The sequence below is a fragment of the Microcaecilia unicolor genome, chromosome 1 (assembly GCF_901765095.1).
Source record: "Microcaecilia unicolor chromosome 1, aMicUni1.1, whole genome shotgun sequence".
Classification (NCBI taxonomy): Eukaryota; Metazoa; Chordata; class Amphibia; order Gymnophiona; family Siphonopidae; genus Microcaecilia; species Microcaecilia unicolor.
Genome location: NC_044031.1, coordinates 738,750,796 through 738,768,802, shown reverse-complemented (window position 1 = coordinate 738,768,802; position 18,007 = coordinate 738,750,796). Strand labels below are relative to the sequence as shown.

Sequence of the window (18,007 nt, the reverse complement as noted above, 5' to 3'; positions counted from 1 at the left end):
ACAGTGGTTCCTTATAGTATAGGAGAACCTCCTCTCGTCCTTCTAAACCACAACCCCCAATCCAGTTCCATTCTTTTCCTCCGCCTTATTCACCCTCTTGACTTTTTCCTCTCCCACTTTTCATTCCTCTTGTATTGCAGTTTTTCAATATGGGATTAAGCAGTTTCTTACATACCTTTCTCTGTCTCATTACAAATTGCGCCACTGAAGCCATCTGGGCAAATACAGTAGAATGTGAAGTCTTTCACACCAGTCAAACATGTGCCTCCATTCAGACAACGGTTTACCTCACAGAGCTCACCTAAAAGAAAATAACAATCACTGAACAAGTCCTAACAGTGTAAAACAGTCCAATGAACTGGAAGCCTCTCTTTATCTTATTGGCCCGTAGAAATAGAGAGACCATTTCATAGTGATCAGCAGATCAAAAAGAAGACATTCACCTATTGAATAACGAGCCACTGATAATTGGGCCCTATCAATTATCAGTGCTGATTGGCTTTAATTAATATTTACACGCATAAATTAGGTACTGAGATCCGTGTGTAAAAATTACATGTGGGTAAGGGGGCACAGCCATGGAAGGGCCATGGGCAGATCAGGGGCATTCCTTTAATTTATGTGCACGGGAATTTACACCAGGATTTCATTGGTGTAAATGGTTGCGCCTAACTTTGAGCGTCATTCATAAAATAGTGTTTAGTGCTCTTTTTTGCGCTATTTATAGAATTTAGTCCAATTGGGGTAATTTGATAAAGCAGGAACTAACATTTATGGGGTAGATATTCAGCCGGCGGCCGTCAGTATTTTTCTAGCCACAACTAATGTTATTCCCGGATATTCAGTTTCAGGCTAGGTCCGGGCACTGGCACTGAATATCCAGGATTATGTGGCCGGCCATCTCTTATGTGGTTAAATGCGATATTCAGCACGTAACTATCTAAGTGACACCGTATAAAGACAGGACTGAGTTTTATGTGGTCCAATTGGCCGCTTAACTGAGGTGGTTAAATGCTGAATATCGGCATTTATCCACATAAATTCCCACTCCTCCCACAGACCACACACAAAATAGCCGACTTTCAGTTTAGTGGTCTGTGGTGATGTTCAGTGGCTCTTATCGGTTAAGTGTCACTGAATATCAGCAGATAGCCCTGCACAGGTGATTTACTACTACTACTAATCATCGTTTCTATAGCACTACTAGACGTACGCAGCGCTGTACACTGGACATGAAGAGACAGTTCCCTGCTCGACACAGCGCACAATCTACTCAAGACAGACAAATAGGACAAATAAGAGATAAGGACAAAGAGTAGCAAGATTCTGTGCAGAATACCAAAGAGTAGCAAGATTCCGGAATCCCAAAGACTATTACTACTACTACACATACGCAGCGCTGTACACTGGACATAAAGAGACAGTCCCTGCTTGACAGAGCTTACAATCTAATTAGGACAGTCAAATAGGACAAATAAGGGATAAGGACAAAGAGTAGCAAGATTCCGGAATCCCAAAGAGTAACAAGATTCTGGAATGCCAAAGAGTAGCAAGATTCTGTGCAGAATCCTAAAGAGTATCAAGATTCCAGAATTCCAAAGGTGGGAATGATAAAAATGGGTGCTGAACAAGTGAGTACGGGTTAAGAGTTAAAAGCGACATCAAAAAGGTGGGCTTTTAGCCTAGATTTGAAAACAGCCAGAGATGGAGCTTGATGTACTGGCTCAGAAAGTCTATTCCAGGCATATGGTGCAGCAAGGTAAAAGGAATGGAGTCTGGAGTGTGCAGCCAGGAGGAGCCTCTCCTGGCAGCTTAAATCACTTTGGGACCCTTTTTCAAAGGCAAGATAGGCTCTATGTGTGTCCATCATGCGCCAAAATGAGACTACTGCCAGGCTACCATGCCCCCTAGCGGTAATTTCAGATTTGCCACATGCGCCCATAACGCCTGGATGATGTATTTAATTATTTCCTCCCACGGGTGGCCTTTCTGGCAGTAATCAGCAGTTGGTGAGCGTGAGCCCTTACCGCTGGATCAACGGGTGGAATTAAGGGCTCAGGCTAGGTTTAGGCGCGTTTTGGTTTGTTTTACTACATGCCTTTTTCCCGTCCCATTAAAAAACAAAACTTTTTTACAGACGCGGTAAGAACTGGCCCCGCATGCGCCCAAAACACGCACCTACACTGTCACAGGCCACTTTTTGCCACGGCTTAATAAAATGGCCCCTTTCAATACTGACCCCTATGTGCCAATTCCAAGAGTAAATGATTACAATAGCAACATATATGTGAATGTATGTGTACATATGTGTGTAAATGCCAGATATCCACCTACAGGCCATTCTGTAATTATGCACATCCTTTGGATAATACAAAAAATGGCAAAAAAGACTACTTTTGAGGATAGTATCAACTCAAACCAGTATAGCACTTGACAGATTGACTATTATATTCTAACTAGTAAAAAAGGCCCGTTTCTGACACAAATGAAACGGGCGCTAGCAAGATTCTCCTCGGAGTGTGTATGTTTGAGAGAGTGTATGTGAGAGTGACTGTGTGTGAGAGAGAGAGAGTCTGGGTGCGAGTGTGTCTGTGAGAGAGAGTGTGTGTGTGAGAATGAGAGTGTGTGCAAGTGCTTATGTGAGACTCAGTGTGAGAGAGAGTGTGTGTTTCACACACATACAGTGTGTGCGAGAGAGAGAGTATGTGTGAGACACAGACTCTCTGTGAGACTGAGTGTATGAGACCAAGAGAGTGTGTGAGTGACTGTGTGACACATAGAGAGTAAATGTGATACAGTGTGAGACATAAAATGTGTGAGAGACAGTGTGTGAGAGTGAGAAAGACATTGACTGTAAGAGAGAGAGAGTGTGTGAGAGAGAGTGTGTGTGACAGAGATACCCCCCCCCCCCCCCCCCCCCGGTGTCAGGCCACCCTCCCTCCCTCTCTCTGGTGTCAGCCCCCCCCCTCTCTCTCTGGTGTCTGAGCATTACTGTGCAGGATGCTGAGCTCTGGCTGTGCTTCAAGGAACTGACCAATCCTATTTAACAGAATGCACATCCAACATTCTGAAGCCGAGAAACCTCGTGTGGTTGGTCACTTCTGCTTGTGACGAACCCGGAAGTACGTGATGTCAATTCAGGAGATGGATACATAGAGCAGAAATGCCTCAGCCATGCAGTCAGCTTCAGAATGCTGGAGGTGCGTTTTATTATATAGGATATGTCTGGGGGAAAAAAAGACCTCAGACGTCGAGAGATATTAACAACCAAGATAGTGTTTCTGGTGAAAATTTTGTATCTTTAGCGACAATTCAGTCATAGGTCCAAAAAATCCCTGGGGTGAATTTTTGTGAGAGTACTCAATTGAAAGTAAATGTGAAACTTGAACTTAAATACAAAATGTGCAATTGTTTTTTCTTTTCTTCAAATCACATATTCAATACTTTCAGAGGGTTAAATGGTGTGACACTTATCTTTAAATAAGTGATTCTTCTTTTAAAAATAAGTGCCACGCCATTTCATCTTAAAGTAAGCTGAGAGCCTGGGGAACTACTATGTATAAAATTAACTTCTTTCATAAAGTTTGTGTGCTAATCTTTAATTTCTGTATCTTGCTGTAGTTTTTTTTTTAATTACAAAATTACACTGATTTTGCATTAGTATACTATCTCCTCCTTTGTTTAAGTCAACTGAGCCATTAGCCGCTGTGTATTTTAGACCGATTATCACTATGTAAACTGTCCATTAGATGAGCCAATTATCGGGGACCCCTGAAAACCAGTTTGGCTTCTGTAATCTGTAAATATTACGACCGAGACAATTCAGTAGGTGAGACCTTTCTACTGAAATAACTCAATACATCTGTGATTAGCTTTCTAGAGTTATCCTTACTTCATTAGTAAAGTGGAGGAAATTATAACCCTTGATCAAATGTCTTTCCTTCCTTCCCCCATACGTACATTTGTTCTTACAAGGAGGGACAAAACAAGCTAAAAAAAACACTAGCACTCATACTTTTTATAAAATCGGTATCAAGAGCAAAAATAAATGGAAAAAAAAAAAAGAAGATAAACATTAGCATTGAAGGGGCACATCTCGGCCCCAGAAAATTCTGGCAGCATGATCATTCACTAAAAGGTAAAAAGCCAGCAGCAGTTCGTGGAAAAATTCAATCCATGTCAGCATTCTGAACATGTGGCTTCTTATTCCAAGGATACACTAGAAATGTGCTATGAGTATCCATCCAAAAGAAGAAAAACACTCAAAGGCACACCTACCATAGTTGTCATCCTGGGTTGAGCCCCCTCCTCCGAGCAAGGGGATACGCTGATCAGTCGTGCGGCTGTCGGCTCAGCAGGTCACCTGCCCCGGAACAGAAGCTGACATCAGAGGGGGCAGGGGATCGGCAGAGCTGACATCCATGTAATTGTTCGTCGCACCACCTTACTACCTGCACCTGGGGTGGACACCCACCCACCACTGCCCCTGCCCTTGGTACACTACAGGAAACCCTTGTTCCAGTGGAAGGTACAGTAATGACTAATGAACAGCAGGATATTAAGACATAAGAAACACTAGGAGAACTTTATTCAACTTGTTAGAGCACTGGGCTTGACATTCAAAAGTGCCTGGTTCAAAACCCACTGCTGCTCCATCTTGGGTAAATCTCTTAACCCTCCATTACTAAGGTACAAAGTTAGATTATGAGCCCTCCAGGGACAGGGAAATACATACTGTACATGAATGTAACTCACCTTGAGCTACTACTGAAAAGGTGTGAGCAAAATCTAAATAAACACAACAACCAAGAGTTTTTAATAAAAACCACAAACCCTTTGAACTCAGCAAGATGTGTGACACGAACAGCTATCTTCAGTATTTAAAGTTTCATCTAAGTAGCAGGTCACAAATAAGAAAGCTGTAGACAGTCCAAGCTAGTCTAATGATTAAAAAAAACTTTTATTTATATAAAACAGAAGATCTTTATAAAATCCAAATGACAGGATGACAACTTATACGAATTCCAGCTTCATAGCTGACAGCCCGATATGTTTTGACTTATCCACCTGCGTCGGGGCAACTGAACAACTTAAAACAAATACTGAGTCACCTAAAGGAACAGACAGTAGGCGTAAGAGCCACATAACATAAATAGAAATAAAGAACCTAAATAAAAACCAGAGGAAATAAAATAGAAACAAAAATAAAGTCAGCAGATTGTCTACCTGTCTATATTTATAACAAACATTACTTTAGCTAGAGTCAAACCACAGTCTAATAGACATCAAACAAAAAAAGGGCCACTTTGTTAAGAACATAAGAGTAGCCATACTGGGTCAGACCAATGGTCCATCTAGCCCAGTATCCTGTTTTCCAAACAGTGGCCAAGCCAGGTCACAATTACCTGGCAGAAACCCAAATCGTGGCAACATTCCATGTAGAACCCCAAAGAATAGCAAGATTCTGGAATCCTAAAGAGTGACAAGATTCCATGCAGAATCTCAAAGAGTAGCAACATTTCATGTAGAACCCCAAAGAACAGCAAGATTCTGGAATCCTAAAGAGTGACAAGATTCAATGCAGGAACTCAAAGAGTAGCAACATTCCATGTAGAACCCCAAAGGATAGCAAGATTCTGGAATCCAAAAGAGTAGCAAGATTTAATACAGAATCTCAAAGAGTAGCAACATTCCATGCTACAAATCCCAGGGGCAAGCAGTGGCTTCCCCATGTCTATTGTAAACAATGCTCCTACTGGCTAAGTCCGTGAAGCCTCCTCACCACCAGCACCGAGCTCTCTGTTTTCCTCTTTATGTGTTTCTTCTTCTTTCTTGGGCCTGTTTTTGGGATTTGCAACCCAGCCCCCTTTTCTTCCACAGCTCCTCGGCTGTTTTAAACACAGTCCAATTACAGCCTGGCTTCTCTCAGCACAGTTCAATGGAGCTAGGCTGTTTCTAACACAGTCCAATTACAGCCTGGCTTCTCTCAGCACAGTTCAATGGAGCTAGGCTGTTTCAAACACAGTCCAAGTACAGCCAGGCTTCTCTCAGCACAGTTCAATGGAGCTAGGCTGTTTCAAACACAGTCCAAGTACAGCCAGGCTTCTCTCAGCACAGCTCAATAAAGTCAGGCTGTTTCTAACACAGTCCAATTACAGCCTGGCTTCTCTCAGCACAGTTCAATGGAGCTAGGCTGTTTCAAACACAGTCCAAGTACAGCCAGGCTTCTCTCAGCACAGTTCAATGGAGCTAGGCTGTTTCAAACACAGTCCAAGTACAGCCAGGCTTCTCTCAGCACAGCTCAATAAAGTCAGGCTGTTTCTAACACCGTCCAATTACAGCCTGGCTTCTCTCAGCACAGTTCAATGGAGCTAGGCTGTTCCAAACACAGTCCAAGTACAGCCAGGCTACTCTCAGCACAGCTCAATAAAGTCAGGCTGTTTCTAACACAGTCCAATTACAGCCTGGCTTCTCTCAGCACAGTTCAATGGAGCTAGGCTGTTTCAAACACAATCCAAGTACAGCCAGGCTTCTCTCAGCACAGCTCAAGCCTTCTCTCAGCACAGCTCAATAAAGTCAGGCTGTTTCTAACACAGTCCAATTACAGCCTGGCTTCTCTCCGCACAGTTCAATAGAGCTAGGCTTTGCGCGGGCTCAAAGCCTTGGGTCCCACCCTCTGGGTCAGTCTCTATTCTCCTGACCTCCTCCCGCTTTGACCCAGGCCTCTCCCCTATACCTCCAGTGCTGGCTGAGCCATAGCCAAGAGCTCCATGGGTTCGTCTAAGACCAGCTCAGCCTCCTCTTGCTCCATCTCCTCCGGTTCCTTCTCCCCCTCTCCTTCAGTAGCCCAGTCCATTTTCTCCTCCCCCCCCCCACCCCTTTTCCAGCTGATTACCCTTTTCTTCATTAACTCTGCTAGGCTGCTTTTCCTTCTCCTGCCACCGGTTCCACCACCTCCTCCACCAGGTGGGAGAATCAGCTTTTCCTTTTCCCTGGCGGCCCTCTTCTGGAGCTCCTTGGTTCTGCACCCTACTTCTCCTCCCCCGGAGCTCTCCTGTGGCCTTCTGGGAGTTGTAGTTTCCCATCTTTATGTCCCTTTTGGGCAAAACCTGAGCATCCCTAGGGTCTTCCCTCCTACCCTCCGGCTCTCTTTTCTCCGGTGGGTAGCTGGGGTCCCTCTTCCTTTCGGCATATTCCTTACATACCCCCTCCCTTAAGCTTTTACTCCCCAATTCTTCCCCCTTTTCTTCCTTATCCTCACCTACCCGGGATAGGGCATCCACATTTCCCAAACATCTCCCCGGACAATGCTCCACTGTGTATTGGAAGGGTTGTAGTGCTAAATACCACCGCATTAGCCTCCCATTGTTATTTTTCATTAAATTTAGCCACTTCAGTGGGGCATGGTCCATTACTAGCTTAAATTGCCTCCCTTCGAGATAGACCGTACACTCTTGTATTGCCCACCTAATAGCTAAACACTCCTTCTCTATGGTGGAGTAATGGTTCTCATGAGGGAGGAGTTTACGGCTTAGATATAGCACGGGATGTTCTGCCCCTTCATGTTCCTGAGACAGCACGGCCCCTAGCCCCCTCCCCGACGCATCCGTTTGTAGGATAAAGGGTTTTTCGAAATCTACGGCCTTCAACACCGGTTCATGGCACAGGGCCTGCTGCATCTGCTCTAACGCTCGCAACTCCGCCTCCCCCCACCTCAGCTGGTCCGGGCTCTTACCCCTCAACATGTCCGTTAAGGGAGTAGCCATTACAGAAAAGTGCGGGATGAATCTCCTGTAATACTCCACCATACCCAGGAACCTACGCAATTGTTTTTTTCGATTGGGTCGGGGAAAGTCTTGGATGCTTTTAACTTTATTCAGTAAGGGTCGCACCTCCCCCCGGCCTACATTATACCCCAAATACTTCACCCTATACTGGGCAAAGTAACATTTCTTCGGGTTAAGGGTAAGTCCAGCCTCCCTAAACGATTGCAACACTGCCCCTACCTGTTTCAAATGATTGTTCCAGTCCTCACTGTGTACTACCACATCATCCATATAGGCCGCGGCATATGTCTGATGTGGTCTGAGGACTTGGTCCAGCAATCGTTGGCAGCTCGCCGCCGCCGAATTTAGGCCAAAGGGCAGCCTTTTGAATTGGTACAAGCCTATAGGGGTACTAAAAGCTGTCTTTGCTTGGGCTCCGGGGGAAAGGGGAATCTGCCAGTACCCTTTTGTTAAATCTAAAGTGGTAAGATACTGGGCTGACCCCAACCTGTCTACCAACTCTTCAATATAAGGCATAGGATAGGCGTCAGCTTGAGAGATAGCATTAAGCTGACGGAAATCAATACAAAATCTCCACTCCCCTTCAGGTTTTGGCACCAACACCACCGGGCTGGACCAGGGACTATGGGATTCCTCAATTACCCCAAAGTCCAACATTTCCTGCACTTGTTTAATGACTTCCCTCCTTTTCATTGGTGAGAGTCTATAGGGCCTTTGCCTTACTATCTTACCCTGTTCAGTTACAATGTCATGCTCTACTAGGTGGGTACTCCCCGGGCATGCTGTCAAAACATCTTTAAAGCGCTCTAAGAGCCTTCCTATCTCTTTTTGCTGCCCCTGGGGTAACCGGGAGTTAACTCCGGGCTCGCAGGGTTTGAAAATCTCTCTTATTTGAGGCCCTAACTCCTCTCCTTCCTTTTTGTCCCCCCGCGTTTGAAACCCTACCCTCGCTACCCAAGGTTTCATAAGATTAACGTGAAACGTCTGGACCCGACCCCTCTCATTCGCCACCTCATACGTGAGGGGACCGAGTCTCCTCTTCACCACCCAGGGTCCTTTCCATCTAGAGGCGAACCTATGGGGATCTTCCGAGATTAAGATGAGGACCCTATCCCCGGCGGCAAACTCCCTGTTCCGAGTCCCTCTATCGTAATATCCCTTTTGTTGTTCTTGGCTCTGTTCTAGCCGGTCCTGGGCATACTCCTGCATCCTACCCAATCGGCCCCTTAGATCCTGCAAATATTGGCCCACGGACTGCTCGCTGGTTTCCGGAGGTACCCAGTGTTCCTGTACGATATCTAATATACCCCTGGGTCTTCTGCCAAACATTAACTCATACGGTGAAACTCCTAAGGAGTCTTGCACCTTCTCCCGGTATGCATAGAGCACAAAGGGTAAAAGTTGGTCCCACCCAGTCCTATCCTCCCCCAAGGCTTTTTTTAGCATCCCCTTTAAGGTCCTGTTAAAGCGTTCCACCATCCCATTGGTTTGGGGATGGTAAGCCGCCGTACGTACATGTTTTATCCCAAAGGCCTCCCATACTTGTCTTAAGGTATGGGACATAAAGTTGGAACCCCGATCTGTCAAAACTTCTTGGGGAAAACCTACCTCACAAAAAATTTTTATGAGTTCCCAGGCAATACCCTTGGCCGAAATGTTCCTTAAGGGTAGGGCCCATGGATACCTGGTGGCCATGTCCATAACTACTAACACATAGAGATACCCTCTCTGTGACCTTGTTACTGGCCCCACAATATCCATGGCTATTCTCCTCACCGGTTGCTCTACCCGTGGCAGCGGCTTTAATGGGGCTTTTGGAGGGAATCTGTCGGATACCTTCTGACATCTGGGGCAGGACTTGCAGTATTTTTCCACCTCCCCATATATGCCCGGCCAATAAAACCTCGCCAATATTTGGGTCAGGGTGGCCTGGGAGCCCTTATGTCCGCTCAGAGGATGGTCGTGGGCCAGCCTTACCACCAGCGGACGAAAAGCTCGGGGTACCACCAGCTGTTTCCCTCCGCCCGAGTGCTCCCAATTTGGCACCCTTCTATATAGGATGTTCCCTTCTATCAGGAACCCCGGAGCTACCTGGCCTTCTCCCTGGCGCGCCCTTTCCCAGGCATACTCTAAGGTAGGGTCCGTGGCCTGCTCTCTATGAAATTGGGGAAACTGCTCCCTCAATTCTTCCGGGGCCACTGGCAGGTAACTCTCCCTCTGTGCCCGCTGAAGAGCCTCCCTTCTACCCTTCTGCTCCTTTTTTTTCACGGCTTTCCTTTTTTTTTCCCGGCCCGGTTCGCCCAATACCTCCCCCTGAAAAGGAAAAAACCCCCCTATTCCCTCTGTTTCTTCGTCTACCTCGCGGTGAGCCTGGGCCCTGGTAGTGAATAACACTTTTCTCTCCCCCATACACTCTATAAATGGAGGCCAATCCCTCCCTAAAATCATCTCATGCGGCAATCTGGGTAGAACGGCCATGGCCAGCTCTAGCTCTCCGGTGGGCCCCTGTAAGTTGACCCGCTGGAGTGCATAACGGGTCCTGGCCCCATGAATACATTGGATAGACACCCCTCCATCATAGGTCTCCCTGCCCGGGGCCCTCCTCTTTCTTATCTGTTGCCACAGCCTCCGGGAGATCATGGATTGGTCGGCCCCAGAGTCTAACATGGCGGTGATGGGTACTCCCTCCACCTTAACTTGAGTTAGGTACCTGGGCCTGACTCCTTTTTCTACCTGAGAGATCCACCCCTCCCGCCACTGGCAATCCTTTTTGAAATGGCCTACCTTACCACACTTAAAACACCCCTTGCTCCCAAAAGGAATAGCCTTTCTACTCGGGCCGGCGTCTAACTCGGTCTTTTTACTCCCTGCGGGGGTCTCCGGCTTAATTAGGGAAACTTTCGGGCCCCCTTTTTCTAACACCCGAGTCCTGCCTCCCTCCCGCTCTGCCCCCCCCCCCACTGCTGGGCTTCCAGGTAACATTCCAAACCCGATGTCACCCCCTCTACCGTCTTACATCCCCTCTTTATTAATTCGGCCCTAATTTCGTCGGGCAGACCCTGGAGGAATTGCTCCACTACTAATTCTTGCAGTACCTCGTGCAGGTTGTGTCGCTCGGGCTCCAACCATTTTTTCACTAAATCCATTAGCTTATTTGCTACTGCTTTAGGGGGGGTCCCCTTTTCCCATTTGGTGGCTCTAAACTTACGTCTGTAAGCTTGTGTACTGAGTCCATATCTGTCCTTGATAGCTTCTTTCAACCTTCCATAGTTGGCAGCCTCTTCCGGAGACAAATCCCTAAAGGCTGCCAAAGCCTCCCCGGATAGAGAAGGCACCAATCTCATGGCCCACTGCTCTTGTGGCCACCCAGCCGCCCCAGCCACCCTCTCAAATGCTGTCAAAAAATCGTCCACATTATCCTGCTCGGACAACTTCCCCCAGTTAAGTGCATTCAAGGAGACATGTCCTACCGCACCGCCTCCTCCGGGCCCGTGTCCATTTGCTCCGGTTTCCCCCTCACGGGGAACATTAGCCCCTCTCTGGAAAAAGTCTTGTAGCATGTTGAGTACTGGTTGCTGCTGATCCCGGGCCGCCATCAGAGAGTCCTCGACTATCTTAGCCGTCAGCTCCTGCTGTTTTTGGAACTGGAGAGTCATCCACCCGAAGATCTCCTTGGGGTCCATCACGGCACTGGCACTGCCACCTGGGGGAGGGACAAAACAACAGAGAACCACCTCCAAGTGCGATTACCTCATTTAAGTTGGACTCTTTCTCTGATCCCTCTAACACCTCCCCCCCCCCCCAGTTAGGCCCGCTTACCGGAACCCAAGATGGGTCTGCGCCTTTCTCAGCGTTGGCCCTCTCGTGGGGCTTCTCGTCCAGTCGGGTCACGGCCTCCTCTAGCGACAGGTCCCACAGCAAGATCCCACTTCTGACACCACTTGTAAACAATGCTCCTACTGGCTAAGTCCGTGAAGCCTCCTCACCACCAGCACCGAGCTCTCTGTTTTCCTCTTTATGTGTTTCTTCTTCTTTCTTGGGCCTGTTTTTGGGATTTGCAACCCAGCCCCCTTTTCTTCCACAGCTCCTCGGCTGTTTTAAACACAGTCCAAGTACAGCCAGGCTTCTCTCAGCACAGCTCAATAAAGTCAGGCTGTTTCTAACACAGTCCAAGTACAGCCAGGCTTCTCTCAGCACAGTTCAATGGAGCTAGGCTGTTTCAAACACAGTCCAAGTACAGCCAGGCTTCTCTCAGCACAGTTCAATGGAGCTAGGCTGTTTCAAACACAGTCCAAGTACAGCCAGGCTTCTCTCAGCACAGCTCAATAAAGTCAGGCTGTTTCTAACACCGTCCAATTACAGCCTGGCTTCTCTCAGCACAGTTCAATGGAGCTAGGCTGTTCCAAACACAGTCCAAGTACAGCCAGGCTACTCTCAGCACAGCTCAATAAAGTCAGGCTGTTTCTAACACAGTCCAATTACAGCCTGGCTTCTCTCAGCACAGTTCAATGGAGCTAGGCTGTTTCAAACACAGTCCAAGTACAGCCAGGCTTCTCTCAGCACAGCTCAATAAAGTCAGGCTGTTTCTAACACAGTCCAATTACAGCCTGGCTTCTCTCAGCACAGTTCAATGGAGCTAGGCTGTTTCAAACACAGTCCAAGTACAGCCAGGCTTCTCTCAGCACAGCTCAATAAAGTCAGGCTGTTTCTAACACCGTCCAATTACAGCCTGGCTTCTCTCAGCACAGTTCAATGGAGCTAGGCTGTTCCAAACACAGTCCAAGTACAGCCAGGCTACTCTCAGCACAGCTCAATAAAGTCAGGCTGTTTCTAACACAGTCCAATTACAGCCTGGCTTCTCTCAGCACAGTTCAATGGAGCTAGGCTGTTTCAAACACAGTCCAAGTACAGCCAGGCTTCTCTCAGCACAGCTCAATAAAGTCAGGCTGTTTCTAACACAGTCCAATTACAGCCTGGCTTCTCTCAGCACAGTTCAATGGAGCTAGGCTGTTTCAAACACAGTCCAAGTACAGCCAGGCTTCTCTCAGCACAGCTCAATAAAGTCAGGCTGTTTCTAACACAGTCCAATTACAGCCTGGCTTCTCTCAGCACAGTTCAATGGAGCTAGGCTGTTTCAAACACAGTCCAAGTACAGCCAGGCTTCTCTCAGCACAGCTCAATAAAGTCAGGCTGTTTCTAACACCGTCCAATTACAGCCTGGCTTCTCTCAGCACAGTTCAATGGAGCTAGGCTGTTCCAAACACAGTCCAAGTACAGCCAGGCTACTCTCAGCACAGCTCAATAAAGTCAGGCTGTTTCTAACACAGTCCAATTACAGCCTGGCTTCTCTCAGCACAGTTCAATGGAGCTAGGCTGTTTCAAACACAATCCAAGTACAGCCAGGCTTCTCTCAGCACAGCTCAATAAAGTCAGGCTGTTTCTAACACAGTCCAATTACAGCCTGGCTTCTCTCAGCACAGTTCAATGGAGCTAGGCTGTTTCAAACACAGTCCAAGTACAGCCAGCCTTCTCTCAGCACAGCTCAATAAAGTCAGGCTGTTTCTAACACAGTCCAATTACAGCCTGGCTTCTCTCCGCACAGTTCAATAGAGCTAGGCTTTGCGTGGGCTCAAAGCCTTGGGTCCCACCCTCTGGGTCAGTCTCTATTCTCCTGACCTCCTCCCGCTTTGACCCAGGCCTCTCCCCTATACCTCCAGTGCTGGCTGAGCCATAGCCAAGAGCTCCATGGGTTCGTCTAAGACCAGCTCAGCCTCCTCTTGCTCCATCTCCTCCGGTTCCTTCTCCCCCTCTCCTTCAGTAGCCCAGTCCATTTTCTCCTCCCCCCCCCCCACCCCTTTTCCAGCTGATTACCCTTTTCTTCATTAACTCTGCTAGGCTGCTTTTCCTTCTCCTGCCACCGGTTCCACCACCTCCTCCACCAGGTGGGAGAATCAGCTTTTCCTTTTCCCTGGCGGCCCTCTTCTGGAGCTCCTTGGTTCTGCACCCTACTTCTCCTCCCCCGGAGCTCTCCTGTGGCCTTCTGGGAGTTGTAGTTTCCCATCTTTATGTCCCTTTTGGGCAAAACCTGAGCATCCCTAGGGTCTTCCCTCCTACCCTCCGGCTCTCTTTTCTCCGGTGGGTAGCTGGGGTCCCTCTTCCTTTCGGCATATTCCTTACACTATCTCAATAACAGACTATGAACTTTTTCTCCAGGAAAACCTTTTTTAAGGCCAGATACACTAACCGCTGTTACCACATCCTCTTGCAGCGAGTTCCAGGGCTTAACTATTCTTTGAAAAAATATTTCCTCCTATTTGTTTCAAAAGTATTTCCATGTAATTTCATTGATTTTCAAAAAGTACAAAGACCAGGGGACAAAGTGAAAAATTGATTCACTTTTTTCTGTCCTACACCACTGAGGATTTTACAGACCTCGATCATTTCCCCCCTCAGCCATTTCTTTTCCAATCTGAAGAGCTCTAACCTCTTTAGCCTTTCTTCATATGAGAGGAGTTCTGATCTCATTATCATTTTGGTCGCTCTTCTTTGAACCTTTTCTAATTCCGCTATATCTTTTTTGAGACACGGTGACCAGAACAGAATGAAATACTCAAGGTGAAGTCACACCATGGAGCGATAAAAAGGCATTATAATATTCTTGGTCTTATTTTGAATCCCTTTCCTATCAGCAGGCACCAGCCCTGAATATCCGGGGCTAAATTGTCCAGCAGTGCCCGCTGGAGCTTATGCAGGCCCCGGTCAATATTGTAAGGAATATGCCGAAAGGAAGAGAGACCACAGCTACCCACCGGAGAAAAGAGAGCCGGAGGGTAGGAGGGAAGACCCTAAAGTTGCTCAGTTTTTGCCCAAGAGGGACATACCAATAAGAAACTACAACTCCCAGAAAGCCCCAGGAGAACCCAGGGTAAGGAGAAATAGGGTGCAGAACCAAGAAGCTCCAGAAGGGGGCTACCAGAAAAGGGGAAAAGCTGAGTCACCACCCTGGTGGAGGAGGTGGCTGAACCGGTGGCAGGAGAAGGAAAAGCAGCCTATCAGAGTTAATGAAGAAAAGTGTAATCAGCTGGAAAAGGGGTGGGGAGAGGAGAAAATGGACTGGCCTCCTGAAGGAGAGGAGGAGAATGAACCAGAGGAAATGGAGCAAGAGGAGGCAGAGCTGATCTTAGACGAACCCATGGAGCTCTTGGCTATGGCTCAGCCAGCACTCAAGGTATAGGGTGGAAGTTCTGGGTCAAGCGGGAGGAGGTCAGGAGAATAGAGACTGACCTAGAGGGTGGGACCCAAGGCTTTGAGCCCGCGCAAGGCCTGACTTAATTGAACTGTGCTGAGAGAAGCCTGGCTGTACTTGGACTGTGTTTAAAACAGCCTGACTTAATTGAACTGTGCTGAGAGAAGCCTGGCTGTACTTGGACTGTGGTTAAAACAGCCTGACTTAATTGAACTGTGCTGATAGAAGCCTGGCTGTACTTGGACTGTGGTTAAAACAGCCTGACTTAATTGAACTGTGCTGAGAGAAGCCTGGCTGTACTTGGACTGTGTTTAAAACAGCCTGACTTAATTGAACTGTGCTGATAGAAGCCTGGCTGTACTTGGACTGTGGTTAAAACAGCCTGACTTAATTGAACTGTGCTGAGAGAAGCCTGGCTGTACTTGGACTGTGTTTAAAACAGCCTGACTTAATTGAACTGTGCTGAGAGAAGCCTGGCGGTACTGGGACTGTGTTTAAAACAGCCTCACTTAATTGAACTGTGCTGAGAGAAGCCTGGCTGTACTGGGACTGTGTTTAAAACCGCCAAGGAGCTGTTGAAGAAAGGGGGTCGGGTTGCAAATCCCAAAAACAGGCCCAAGGAAAAAGAAGAAACACATAAAGGAGGAAAACAGAGAGCTCCGGGCTGGTGGTGAGGAGGCTGCTCGGACTTAGCCAGTAGGAGCCTTGTTTACAAGTGGTGTCAGGAGTGGGATCTTTCTGCAGGACCTGTCGCTAGAGGAGGCCGTGACCCAACTGGACGAGAAGCCCCACCAGAGGGCCAACGCTGAGAAAGGCGCAGACCCATCTTGGGTTCCGGTAAGCGGGCCTAACTGGGGGGGGGGGGGGGGGGAGGTGTTAGAGGAATCAGAGAATGAGTCCAACCTAAGTGAGGTAATCGCACTTGGAGGTGGTTCTCTGTTGTTTTGTCCCTCCCCCAGGTGGCAGTGCCCGTGCCGTGATGGACCCCAAGGAGATCTTCGGGTGGATGACTCTCCAGTTCCAAAAACAGCAGGAGCTGACGGCCAAGATAGTCGAGGACTCTCTGATGGCGGCCCGGGATCAGCAGCAACCAGTACTAAACATGCTACAGGACTTCTTCCAGAGAGGGGCTACTACCCCTCGAGATGGGGAACCCGGAGAAAATGGACAAGGGCCCGGAGGAAGCGGTGCGGTAGGACATGTATCCATGAATGCACTTAATTGGGGAAAGTTGTCCGAGCAGGATAATGTGGACGATTTTTTGACTGCATTTGAGAGGGTGGCTGGGGCTGCGGGGTGGCCACAAGAGCAATGGGCCATGCGATTGGTGCCTTCCTTGTCAGGGGAGGCTTTGGCAGCCTTTAGGGATTTGTCTCCTGAGGAGGCTGCCAACTATGGAAGGTTGAGAGAGGCTATTAAGGACAGATATGGACTCAGTACCCAAGCTTACAGACGTAAGTTTAGAGCCACTAAATGGAAAAAGGGGACCCCCCCAAAAGCGGTAGCCCATAAGCTAATGGATTTAGTGAAAAAATGGTTGGAGCCTGAACACCACAACCTGAACGAGATACTGCAAGAACTGGTAGTGGAGCAATTCCTCCAGGGGCTGCCTGAGGAGACTAGGGCCGAGTTGATAAAGAGGGGATGTAAGACGGTAGAGGGAGTGACCGCGGGGTTGGAGTGTTACCTAGAAGCCCAGCAGTGGGGTGGACCCGATAGGGAGGGAGGAAAGGCTCGGGTGGTAGAAAAGTGGGGGCCAAAAGTTTCCCTAGTTAAGCCGGAGGCTCCCGCTGGGGAGTAAAAAGACCGAGCTGGACGCCGGCCCGAGTAGAAAGGCTACTCCTTTTGGGGGCAAGGTGTGCTTTGAGTGTGGGAAAGCGGGACATTTCAAAAGGGATTGCCAGGGGCGAGAGGGGTGGATCTCTCAGGTGAACCAAGGGTGCAGGCCTCGGTACCTTACGCAGGTTAAGGTGGAGGGAGTACCCATCACAGCCATGTTAGACTCGGGGGCTGACCAATCCATGATCTCTAAGCGGCTGTGGCAACAGATACGAAAGAGGGGGACCCCGGGAAGGGAGACCTATGATGGAGGCGTGTCCATACAATGTATACATGGGGCCCGGACACGGTATGCGCTCCACAGGGTCAACTTAAAGGGGCCCACCGGGGAGCTAGAGATGGCCGTGGCAGTGCTGCCCAGATTACCCCATGATATGATTTTAGGGAGGGATTGGCCACCGTTTATAGAGTGTATGGGGGAGAAACAAGTGTTGGTTACTACCAGAGCTCAGTCACGCCGGGGGGCGGACGGGGAAGAGGAAGGCCTAGGGGGTGTTTTTCCTTTTCAGGGGGAGGTTTTGGGCGAGCCGGGCCGGGAGAAAAAAAGAAAGGCCGTGAAAAAAAAAGAACAGAAGGATAGAAGGGAGGCTTTTCAGCGGGTACAGAGGGAGAGTTACCTGCTGGTGGCTCCGGAAGAATTAAGAGAGCAGTTTCCCCAATTTCATAGGGAGCAGGCCACTGACCCAACTTTAGAGTATGCCTGGGAGAGGGCGCGCCAGGGAGAAGGCCAGGTAGCCCCGGGGTTCCTGATAGAAGGGAACATATTATATCGAAGGGTGCCTAGCTGGGAAAACTCGGGAGGAGGGAGACAGCTGGTGGTACCTCGGGCTTTTCGTCCGTTGGTGGTAAGGCTGGCTCATGATCATCCTCTGGGCGGACATAAGGGCTCCCAGGCTACCCTGACTCAAATATTGGCAAGGTTTTATTGGCCCGGTGTTTATGGGGAAGTGGAGAAATACTGTAAGTCCTGCCCCAACTGTCAAAAGGTATCAGACAGATTCCCTCCTAAAGCCCCGTTACAGCCTCTGCCGAGGGTAGAACAACCGGGGAGGAGAATAGCCATGGATATTGTGGGGCCCGTAACTAAATCACAGAGAGGGTTCCTCTATGTGTTAGTGATTATGGACATGGCCAC

The 18,007-nt window shown here is 48.4% G+C and overlaps 1 protein-coding gene across 2 annotated transcripts in view; it reads right to left on the bottom strand.

Annotated features, from left to right (window-relative positions):
• The window catches only part of MFGE8 (milk fat globule-EGF factor 8 protein), a 158,199-nt gene that overhangs the window by 101,013 nt on the left and 39,179 nt on the right, over positions 1 to 18,007 (bottom strand). For both annotated transcript variants that reach the window (XM_030189697.1, XM_030189698.1), the window contains exon 2: positions 176 to 301. In XM_030189697.1, the coding sequence (XP_030045557.1) occupies positions 176 to 301 (126 nt within the window). The remainder of the gene's footprint in view (positions 1 to 175; positions 302 to 18,007) is intronic.